At 40.5% G+C, this 12416-nt stretch overlaps 1 protein-coding gene across 2 annotated transcripts in view; it reads left to right on the forward strand.

Moving 5' to 3' along the window:
- The window catches only part of LOC124794862 (Na(+)/H(+) exchanger beta-like), a 677818-nt gene that overhangs the window by 635321 nt on the left and 30081 nt on the right, over positions 1–12416 (forward strand). For both annotated transcript variants that reach the window (XM_047258533.1, XM_047258534.1), the window contains one exon: positions 2247–2312. In XM_047258533.1, coding sequence (XP_047114489.1) covers positions 2247–2312 — 66 coding nt within the window. The remainder of the gene's footprint in view (positions 1–2246; positions 2313–12416) is intronic.

Genomic DNA, 12416 nt, shown 5'->3' on the forward strand with positions numbered 1-12416 from the left:
AGACACATCATTTATTCTTTTGCTAGCTGTGATCAACATTTCCAGAATTTTATAGCTGAGAAGTCTCTTACCTTTCCATTTATGTGCATTCCATGCTTTGTGAAACTGTCTCTGTGCAGGTAGTCAACAGATAGAAACTGAGTGTTTTGATACATTTTGCATACCTCCTCAAACTGTTTCATGGAATAAATAATTTCTCTATTTACACATGAGTCTTTTATGTCATATTTAAGTGGTATTTCAATGATGATCATGTGTTTGCTGTTATTAGAGTCCAATACCACCTTCAGATTTTGGACATCACTAGACAAATCACTCCTACAGACATCGTTGGCAATGTGATCACATTGTGATTTGCAATCCTGTTTGAGTGCAAGGCCACCTCACCTCTAGCATCCTTATGACTTCTGCCTAATTACTGTAAGCCCAGGCTTCTCTGCTAGATCTTTTGAAGCCCTGGGTCAAAGCTGTTTCTGTCCATTTCTCATGTCAAGCCATGTCCAGTATGTATAGCAGATCATCAGCTATCTCCCTGAGCCTTCATTGGAGGAACTCTGTGTATACACAAGAAACTATCAGCCTCAATAGAGGCTCAATTATTTGGGCTGAAACCTAGGTAAAGGTTGGTTTCATTACCGCAATCGAGACTGATAGTTTCTTATATATTAGATTATCACAATTGCTGACTGTGCTACAATGTTGAAAGTGCAACTCCTCGTATAGTTCTTCACACTGAGCATTCCATCCTGGTACTTACAACTTGCAGAATAATCTATGGATGGTCTTTCTTGCTGATTCAGTTATTGCTCATGTTAACCTTTGTTAGCTTTTGATAATAGGTGGAATCCAGCCTACATAATTATCAAGGTGATTGGATAAGTTCTTCCAGTCTGTCTTCTTAAAATTCCATTTTGGACAGGGATAGAACCTGATCAAGGGTATGCTTGGACCTGACCAGGGGATGCCTTTTCATATTTCAATTAGGCGAGGTTGATGTTGGCTGTGTGGAAAGTCTTGAAGTGTTGCGTGTGTCTCTTTCAGCAGTATGTTCTCATTGTTTTGGCTTACAAAGCACAAATCAGGGTCATATTCTAGGTTTTAATCTGTTGATTTAAAAGACCCGTTCTCTCTTTGCATCAAATAGCAGAAACAGATTGTTACCATCATCCCAGGATATTAGTGTTTCTCCATGGCTAAAGTTGGTTCTTTATTTCCATTGTGTGTGAGGATTGTTAAAGTTGCCCACATAAATTGTTGGGTAGGGCAGTAGAGGTAGAGTGTCAGGTGTCCAATCAGTGGCAGGAGGTTTACATACATTACTGATAGTTATTTCTCCCAATTTGATGATGATTGTGTTAGCGTTGTTGGTGATGGCTGTCTTAATCAGGTGGGTATGTTCCACAGAGGAGGTCCACCCCAATAGCTGAGTGGTCAGCGTTGACGGATTGCTGTCCTGTGGGCCCGAGTTCGATTCCCGGCTGGGTCAGGGATTTTCTCCACTCAGTGACTAGATGTTGTGTTGTCTTCATCATCATTTCATCCCCATCTGGCACGCAGGTTGCCCAGTGTGGCATCAAATGTAATAAGACCTGCACCAAGGCGGCCAGACCTGCCCCATAAGGGGCCTCCCTGCCAATGGCGCCAAACGCTCATTTCCATTTTCCACAGAGGAGCAGACAAATATAGCAGGTCCATGCATATGATGATATTTGGCTGGTCATATCCTGGTATTTTCTCTGTTTTGGTTACCTGGTCTTCACAGTAAAAATGGTTTTCCTAAATTGCTAAGATGTCAATATCATTATCTACCAGAATTTTATGCAAGACCTAGCATTTGGCCCAGCTTATCCCTTCTGTGTTGAGTTGTCAGATCTTGATAGATGGTCCAAGATTTCTTGTCAGAAGGCCCTAAGAAGAGCTAATTAAATTCTCTGTAAAGATAGGCATCATGTTCTTCAGCCAGGAGATCCAAAAATTGTCTGGCAACCAGTGTTTTCCATTCTTTATTATTACTCAGAGCACATGTTGCATCCCTGAATAATACAGACAGTAGACAGTAAGTCAGCTTTTATGATGAACCATTATTAAGTTAAACTGTGGTGATGGCTAAATTTAGATACTTGTTTCATTGCTATATGCAGTCATTTGCAGCTAGCTGAGCAAAAATCCTATACACAATAGTTACACTTAAAACTGTGAATCACAATATTGACAAAAAAGTAATCCTTTTTTGTATTTTTGTTTAGGTAATAACAAACCTTATGGCTGGAATTGAGGAAATAACTGGAGTGAGAGGAGACTTTTATATCCGGGTAAGTCTCTAAACTTCGAATAGTCTCCAAAATTATTTTGTTGGCTTGTGATGACCTGTTTCAGCCACACACTTGAAACATGGAAAATTATGATGTGATTGATTTCCTGGCAGCAATAGGAAAATTAGCTCTTACATTCTGCATCTGTGTTTTTATACACAACAGTGTAGGAAAAGACAGATTGCTACTTACCATAAGAAGACACGATAAGATGCAGGCAGGTGGGAAAGTATCTTTTAATTGTGCATGTCTCCAACTTACCATATCTTCTATATGGTAAGTAGCAATCTGTCTTTTACTACATTTGTATGAACTTTGAGTATGCTTGAGTAGCTTGGGTCAGCAACTGGTGTTAATCAGTAGAACAAAAGAATCAGTTCAAGTTGCAAATTTTTACTTTTTATTCATTTGATGACTAGTTTTGGGCTGATACCCATTTTCAAATCATCATAACATAGTCAAAAATGGTGTTTCTGAAGATCCCAAAAATGTGCAATGAATATTTACAGTGCATACAGGTGACAGTGTTTTTCATCTGGCTGGTAAGTAGTTACTGTTGTATTTGCATTTTAGTTTTGATTTAAAGGCAAAAGTAAAACATCCACTATCATAAAAGAAATACTGTTTTAATGTGGTAGCTTCATTCTCTTGTTACAGATATTTTTTCCTGTAGTAGATATCTTTCCATTTTCTAGCAATTGAATGCTACCACACTACTTCCAAACACTGCATTGATAACAAAAATAGAAAAAAGAAAATATTAGAATTGAACTTTCAGCATACAACATACTTGCCTTTTTACAGATCTCTGTTAAGCTTTTGATCACTGTAAGAGAGGTTCTATATCAGTGAAATAGTGCAAAATACACAATATTAACTCTACTGGATGTTGACATAAATCTCACCTTATTCTTATCTTTTCAAGCACCAGTGGGAGGTTCTACTGAGGTTGCATTTCCTAATACTTGGAGCTAGGCTATGGAGTTAGTACAAAGAGGGCAGAAGTATTGTAGATATTGATATTCCTCATAAATACTCGTTTATTTGTACAGTTACTGCAAACTCATTTGGCCTTTTAAGTAGGGTAAAAAAAAAACACTGTGCACTATGGGCTTTCAATTACTGGTACAAAAGTGTTCATAACTCATGCTTCTGTGGTTCTGAGAAGAGTGCTTTTACACCTCCCTAGGCACATTGTCTCACTGAGTTGCTTTCACATGGATTTAATTTGAAGTTTCATCAGGAAGAAACAAAATGGTGCCCACATTTACAGGTACATTTCCAGACTGTTTTTCATAGTCATTCTGCTGTCAAGCTCCTATAGATTCCAAGGTCCATACAGAAAATAAGCACAAAAGTCATTTCTCACTGGCTAGTAGTGAAGTCAGCAACTGTGACAGACTCCAGATGTGCTTTGCTCTTGCCCAGTCTGTAGGTGGAGGGTCTGGGTTGACAACAGCTGAGCCAGGTAACATGACACACTTGGCATCAACAACTGTTGGCGTTATGCCCTTCTCTTGGTACATGGTTAGGAGCCTGTCTAGTGCTTTCAGACCTTTGTTGTTAACATTCCTTTCGACATCAAATTTTCCTACATTTAATAATGTATCCAAAATCTGTCTCTAGTTGGAGGCAATCTTTTGCAGCCCAATCAATATGCTGTTTATCAAGATGATTGTGCAGCAACAAAAAGAAATATGTAGCATTATTTCAGGATACATGACAGCCTTTTACTTCCCAAGAGGTGTCCTTGCAGAGTAACTACACAGTATCTTTTCTTCCAGCTAGTGTCCTGCCTGTGGACTCCAGGAAAACTGCTATGGTGCCCAACTTGCCTTCAAATTGCCATCTTGGCTATTTACTTACTCAGGCCTCTGCCATATTAGATGATGAAAGTTGGTCAGTTAATATATACATCAATAGAAACCACTTTGACTACTACAAATAACTTTCTCCACAAGGATTCCAATTAAAATTTACAGTAGGTCTCATATTTTAATAATATTTACATCAGTTCTAAATAATACAAACTGAATAAACATATTACTATTATTCCTGGAGGTATGTTCATCTACGCAATTAAATGAAAGGCAGTTTGTTTTTCGCCATATGCATTTCACATCTTTTATTTATGAAGCATCTTTAGCGGCCTTTAATATGTTTCTTTTTATTACATGTAATAAATTTATTATGTAGTAACTATATAACACATTACTATGTTACATTTTGTCATGGTTTTCTCTTGTTTTGAGATTAGAAAGAACTTTTGTAGCACAGATTTTGTTAGGTTAAATTATCGTTTCACGTTAATTATGATATCCAGTGTTGTTACTCCACATGTGTGGTCCTGGAGATGTGTCTATTGGGTCCCCATGCTCCAGTTGGCCAATTTCTGGCTCCTTCTTCACTCACATTTATTCCAGCAAATCACTTGCACTTTTCATTTTATGTTTAACATGTGTAAGTTTACAGTGTGTAGTGTTGCCAACTGTCCTGTCTTTTGTTTGTGTTCGTGAGTGTGGTTTGCTATTTTTCATTTATATTTTGTGTGTGTGTGTGTGTGTGTGTGTGTGTGTGTGTGTGTGTGTGTGTGTGTGTATTTTGTTATATGCGGCTGTGTCATACCTTGTGAGAGCCTGGTTCTTTTTTTTAATTGGACTTGTGTGTGTGTGTGTGTGTGTGTGTGTGTTTGTTTGTGTGTGACAGTGAGTGAGTGAGTGAGTGAGAGAGAGAGAGAGAGAGAGAGAGAGAGAGAGAGAGAGGAGGGGGGAGAGGAAGACTAATTAATTACTTACTTACTCTGGTTTGTTTTAGTTTGCTGCTTGTTATTGTTTTACCATCTAACATTATCAGTGAGTTATTGCTTATATTGATTTGGTCATTTATTATTTTCTTTTCCATTGTGAGGGCTCTTTGTACCTGGAAGTTTTCTTGTAATGTTGTGATTGTTCACTCTAATTCCATGTTTGGTGGTTCACGTCCATGTTTTATCAAGTGGTCAGCAAAGGTAGAATGGCTATTTTCATACTTCCAGCTTCCTATATGTTTGTAGGATTTGGGTAACAAACATGATGTTCATGATGTGTAATGACTGTCAACGTTATCGATTCACATACACAATATGTGCCTCAAAGGCATGGAGTGATGAAGTCGTGTTGTGGTGTGGTGCAGGTCATCTCTTGAGATGATGTCTAGCTTGTACTTGTCTAGATGCCTTAGTTGGCACAGCAGTCTGCCTGTTCATGACGTCAGTACTGGCCGAGTAGGTGGTACTGGAGGTGCCATCATTAGGTCCTCCACTGGTGGTTGTATGTGATCCTGTGATGGGGATGTAGGCTGATCCTCTGTCTGGTTTTCCATGTTGTGGTCTGGGGCTGACACATGCAGGATGCCATCCCTGAATAGCACAGATAACAGTGCAGTTGCATCAACTGACTGTGGTATTGGTGTGGATTGGTACAATAATCGTGACACCCTCCTGTGGCTGACCTGTCAGTTTCATATATGGCTGATACCACGATTGTTGTATCATGTAGAGACACTGTAATACCTTCTGGAAGGTAGTGCTTGACATCAACTGTGATGGAAAAGGGGGTTGTGTCGTGGTGTGAGGTCAAAAGGGTGGTATTGTTCCCCTGGTTTCACTCTAAAGACAGGCACAGTGGTGGTTTTGCTGGCTAGCATGATTTTGAATGTATTGGGTCTCGGTCTTAGTACTTTATATGGTCCATTGTACACTGAATGCAGTGCTGGCTTGATGGCGTCTGTGCATAGCATTACATGAGTGCAAGTCTGTAGGTTTTTGTGCACAAATATAGTGGGTGTTGTGTGGTGAGATGGCAGTGGGACTCTGATGCTCTGTATCTGTTCTCTAACCCATCATAAGAGGTCCGGAGGTACTCATTGTCTTCATCCGTTATCTGTGGGACAAATTCTGTTCACAGGCTATTCACTTTGCCATAGAGGATCTCTGCTAGCGAGGTGCTGAGATCCTCTTTGGTGGGCCGTTCTGATACCCAGCAGCACCCAGAGTAGGGCCTCTGACCATTCGTTGTCATGGCACACCAGTGCTATTTTCAGTAGGCGGTGCCACCGTTCCACTAGACCATTTGACTGTGGATGGTAGGCTGTAGTATGGAATCGGTGGCAGCTGCAGAGGTGGCACAGTTCTGTAAACAGGGTCAATTTGAATTGTCTGCCCTGATCGGTTGTTAGTGACTCAGGGCAGCCAAGTCTCGCTATCCATAAATCAATAAATGATCTCGCCACAGTCTCCGCTGATATGTCCCTGAGTGAGGTGGTCTCCACCCACCGAGTTGTTCAGTCAATGACCAATAGGATATAACAAAATCCACTAGATTCAAGGCGTGACCCCACTAAATCTATATGTGCATGGCAAAAATTACTCTTTGGTACAGGTAACCTCCCTAACGATGGCTGGTTATGTCATCCTGTCTTTGCCTTCTGGCAAGGAATGCACACTCATATCCAAGTAGCATCATGGGGCCCGCTTGGGGGTGAGCCAAGTTATGGAGCAAGTCAAATATTGTTCAGCAATAGTTGGCAGGGACAAAAGGTCATTGCCTCCCCATTGACACATCACACCAAGCTAGTTTCCTGGTCCCAAGCACTGGGCATTGTTGTAGTTGTAATCTCGTGTCACTGCCTGACAAGAATCATTCCAGGTTGGTATCTGTTGCCTGTGCATTTGCGAGGTTACCAAAATCCAGTTGAATGGTCATGGTCACTGGGCAGGACAGGTAGTCTGCAACCATATTGCCCACTCCGCGCATGTGGCGAACATCTGTTGTGAACTGTGAGATGTGGTCCAAGTGCTTAATCCTGCATGATGTGGCGTTGGCAGACAGATTCTTTATTGTGTCAGCTAATGGTTGAGGGTCTTTATACTTTGTGCGCGGTTAGGCGGTGGGGATGGTGGCATACAGGAGGTCCCAGAGTCATATTAATTCTGGGGACAGTGCTGTCCGTAGCTATGCTAACTGTTTTGTTCGGTAGAGGTGGTCCAGGGGACAGAATCCTGTTGTCTGATCTATCCGCAGGTGTGGTAGCCTTGTCAATGGGTAACCCGCTTGCACCGTATCCATTGCTGGCATGGTGGTTGTAGATAGGTGTCCTGGCACTCATTAGTGTCCTGTGGCATGCAAGTGCCAGCATCCTATCAGCCAGTTGTAGGTGTGTCTCCAATGGTGTGTCTGCATGTACTAGAAGTGCTGGCTGTATTTCCTCTGGGAGCTTAAGTAACCATAACGACTATAGGGCCCGGTCTGGTAGCAGGTTATTATCAATTTTCAGCCGCAGTTTGCACCATAACGCCGATGGTGTGTCGTCGACCAGTGTCATCTCATTTACAGTCAGGTGCAGTTGTTGGTCCAGTGTGCATGATAATCATTGCAATATTAGTGACTTAACCATCTAATACTTGTGCACAGTCAGGAGCATTTAGCAGTAGATCGCTGACAAGATCCTCTTGTTCACTGATGTGGTTGAGAAGTAATAACAGTCTTCTCTGGTCATCCTCAATCCCTGCTGTCCTCATGATACATTCGCATAAAGCAATCCACACTTCTGCTGAGTCTGTGTGAATGGGCGGCAGGTGAATTTGATAGACAGTAGGTGTTTCCTGTAGTGGTCATTTTATGTTGGTCCCACTGAGTTGTTGCTGCACAGTAGTTGCATGGTGTTGGTTGGATTGACTGTGGTGGCCTGATGAAGTATGGCCACTGTTTGTTGTACCTGTTGGCATGGTGTGGTGTGATATTCTGGTTGGAGCTGTGGTCCAGCGTGCAGCCTGGCCAACCAGGTGGTGACATCACACCTGTGGAGTGGTGAGTGTCCCGGCACAGGTGATATCTCTGTGTCATCACCCATGTGATGTATGGAGGCATCGGTGGACTGCAGAGAAATATTGTTCTGTTGAATATCACAGTATTCAGGCAGTGTTTGTCCATGTGTCCACTATGCACACTGTTCCATTAGTCGTGTCACAGTTGTCGTGGTTGCTGTGCTGGTGTGGGTGTAACAAAATGTAGTGTGTGGCACGGCTGGTGTAGCAATTAAGTTTGTGTTAATGATGTTGCACCCCTTGGTTGTAACGTGCATCACAGTAGGGGGACTGAAGTCACGGTTAGTTGGAGGCCACCGTGGCGTGGGAGGTCCGTGCAGTGTGCCCACAGGATTGGCAGAGTGTCATGTAATCATCGTCGGCTGGATAAATTTGTGGTAGATCATTGGCCCACGTAGTATGATAGTATGGTGTTCATTGTAGGCATGGCGGTGATGTCTGGTTTGAACTTGATGCCCTTAATTTTCAGTAGCAGTCAGGTTGTAATTCTGATATCCATCCTGTGGTTGTAGTGCTGTTGATGTGTCTGTTGTGGCATCCTGGTAGCTGTTGATGTGTGGTCGTCATAAAACAGTCATATCATGCGTCTATACCAGCACACGGTTTTACATCTGCATGCAAACTGGAGTGTGGGAGGTGATGTGGCAGGCAGGGCGTGATGTCATACGTGAGGTGTAGCTTGGTATGTGGCACAGTGCCATGACATCACCTGCATGATGTGTGAGAGTGAAAGCGGTTTATGGAAATATGCCATTCTGTTCAAAATCACTGTTAACCAGCACTATCTGTCCCTGAGACCACCAAATACACTGACCTGCATGTTTGTTTGTTGTCACTGGTTGTTTGGCATTTGTTATGTACTGTGATTGGTGTCCGTTATTAGCTTGTTGATGCCTGACATCACAATAATGGTAGAGTCACTCGCTGGTATGGAGACTTGCAAGTAGCATTAGTACTAGCTGAATGTATATCAATTGGAATACTGCACTCAAGAATGGCAGGGGCGGCAAGGCAGTGCCATTGTTCATTACCGCTGATCATCGTTGTCACTTCTTTATGTAGTCTGACAAGGTTAGTGTCCATACAGGCACTCAGGACTATTTTCCATGTTCGTTAAAGGCACCATGGTTGATCAAAGTTCAATCTTGTAGTCCTGATGTGACAATGGTTGCATTGTTGAGCAGGCATTAAACATGGAAGTATTTCAGTTTCCATCTTGTAGTGGTGAAAAGTCATTAGATAAACACTTGCAACACTTGCTGTCATTGACTGTAACTGGCTGACCATTGGTGTGTGTAGGATCCACAATGGCAAGGTGTTGGATTCTCATGTTGGGTAGAGGTGGAGCAACGTGTCGCATGAAAATGTCACGGCATGGTTGGCAAAAAACTTGGGGTCACCAATGTAGGATTTGGGTAATGAACACAATGCTCACAATGTGTAATGACTGTCAATGTTACCAATTTACATACACAATTTTTATTTATACACATTATATGGACTGATACAACTGAAACACTTGGCATCTCAGAACACACTGCCCAAGGTGCAGAGTTACCGTTTTTGCAGTGATATTCTTGGGGACAGAAGTCCATAGAGCTTGTGTCCCAACATGTTCTTTATACCAAGTTTGGAAATTCCTGCATGTCATCCCCAGACATACTGAGTCACATTCTTGGCATACAGACATAAACAGTATACTTAAAAAAATTCCATTCATCAAGGAAAAAGAAACACAAAAGCAAATACATTTCTTGGATATAACAATAAAGAGAGCCAGCAATAAGCACACATTTGACATCTTCAAAAAGCCAACAGCCATGGATACAATTATACATGCTTCATCCAACCACCCCCCAAAATAAAAAATTAGTGCCCCTATGATACATGATACACAGACTAAGTAATATCCCATTCAGCAAAGAAAACTGTACAAAAGAATTACAACCAATAAAACTCATAGCCACAAACTGTGAATACAATATCCACAAGACTCAACCAAAAAATTAAAACACAACTAAAGAAGAATGAAAACAACCAGAGAACACAAAACACCAAAGAACCCCATCGACACTACAGCACATGCCAAAACACAAAACAAAAACACTCATGACATGACTAACAGAAAGAAATGGTATACTTTAACTTACAAACAGAAATCAACACACAAGATTGCAAATATATTTAACAAACAGAGATTATACATTGTTTACAGAACAAGAAACACACTCCAGTCACATTTACAAATGGCAACAGACAAATCAGATAAATACTAAGGATCAGGTATACACCAGTTAGAATGCCAAGAATGTGAATCAGTATGTCTGGGGATAACAGGCAGCCATTTCAAAACTAGGTATAAACAACATATAAGAAGCTTGAAGTATGAAAATAGCCCGTCTACCTTTGTGGAACACATGATAAAACATGAGCATGAACCATTCAACACACACACACACACACACACACACACACACACACACAGGCACAAAGCAAATGAGAAATAGCAAACTACACACACAACACAAACAAGAAAGATAAACACACAGTGACAGTTGCCAATACTACACACTGTAAATACATGGATGTTGATCATAAAATGAAAAGTGCAAGTGATGTGTTGTAATAAACATGGGTGAAAAAGTCCCACAAATTAGCCAGCTCGAGCATGGGGACCAAATGCACACATCTCCAGGATCACACATACAGAATAACAACATTGGAAATTGTAAGCAATACCTAACGATAATTTAACCTAACAAAATTTGTGCTACAAAAGTGCTAATCTGAAAAACAAGAGAAAACCCTGACAAAATGTAACATAGTAACATATTATAACTACAACATAGAACATTTATTATATGTAAAAAAGAAAACATGTATTACAGGTCACTGAAGATACTTCATAAATAAAAGAAGCAAAATGCATATGGCAAAAAACAAACTGCCTTTCATTTAGTTGTGTAGATGGAACGTGCCTCCATAAATTTAGAAAGCAACTAAGGAATGATGGAAAATGGAAAAAATGAGGATATTACTAATAAATTGTAGAGTGATTAGGAAAGTATTTGTAGGTTTGGCACACCAAGTATGACAGGTTAAGGAAATAAAACATGTAATTGGTATAAAACATTACTTTCCTATGAAAGGACAACAACTGAACCAACACATAGACACATAAACCAAGAATCATAGTTTAGCATGTACTTGGACACATTTCTTTGAGCCTTAATTACACCACTGGAGGACTAGCTTATGTTGCACACTTTAACTCAATATTGCCTAATGAATTATCTTCCATGGCAATGTCACTAAAGTAAATAAAATGTTTATTTAGGAACAGTTAGGAAACACATCTCTAAGGCAGCTTTTGAACTATAGCTATAGATGCAGAGTAACAACAAAACTACTCACAGTAGATAACTGCATTTACCAGAGGCCCACCCAAAAATGTTAGAATTATTTCACACACTTCCCAGTTTTTACCTCTTCATAATATTTGTGTGTAATAATAAAAATCAGTTTTTGCATTAGTTTACACAACCAGTATACAAGACACAAATATGTTTTTCATTTAGAGTTTGCATCCTTATCTGGGATTCTGTGTTTATTCGCTAAGGTATTCAACCACTTCATATTAGATATAATGCAAGAAATTTGGAATGCTCTTTTTATTAATCTGTCTGCTGACTGGTTTGATATGGCCCACCATGAATTCTTCTCCTGTGATGACCATCAACTTTTTCATCTAGCACTTGCAATCTAAGTTCTCAATTATTTGCTATATTTATTTCAGTTTCTGTCTTCATCTAAAGTTTTTACCCTCTTCAGCTCTCTCTAGTACCATGACGTCTTAATAGATTTCTTACCATCTTGTCCTCTCTTCTTGCTAGTGTTTTCTATATATTTCTTTCCTCACTGGTTCTCTGGAGAACCTCATCATCTTGAACCATCTGACACTGGCAAATGGTTTTTTCCAGGCCGACAAATTCTATGAACGTGCCTTGATTTTTCTTTAGTTTTGCTTCCATTGCCAACCGCAATGTCTGAATTGCCTCTCTGGTGCCCTTATCTTCCCAGAATCCAAACTTATTGACATCTAACAGATTCTCAGTTTTCTTTTCCATTCTTCTGTGTTCTTGTCAGCAACTTGGATGCACATGCTGCATAGCTTATTGTGTGATAATTCTCTCACTTGTCAGCTTTTGCAATCTATGCAGTTGTATGTATGACGTTTTTCC

The sequence above is a fragment of the Schistocerca piceifrons genome, chromosome 4 (genome assembly GCF_021461385.2).
Source record: "Schistocerca piceifrons isolate TAMUIC-IGC-003096 chromosome 4, iqSchPice1.1, whole genome shotgun sequence".
Lineage (NCBI taxonomy): Eukaryota > Metazoa > Arthropoda > Insecta > Orthoptera > Acrididae > Schistocerca > Schistocerca piceifrons.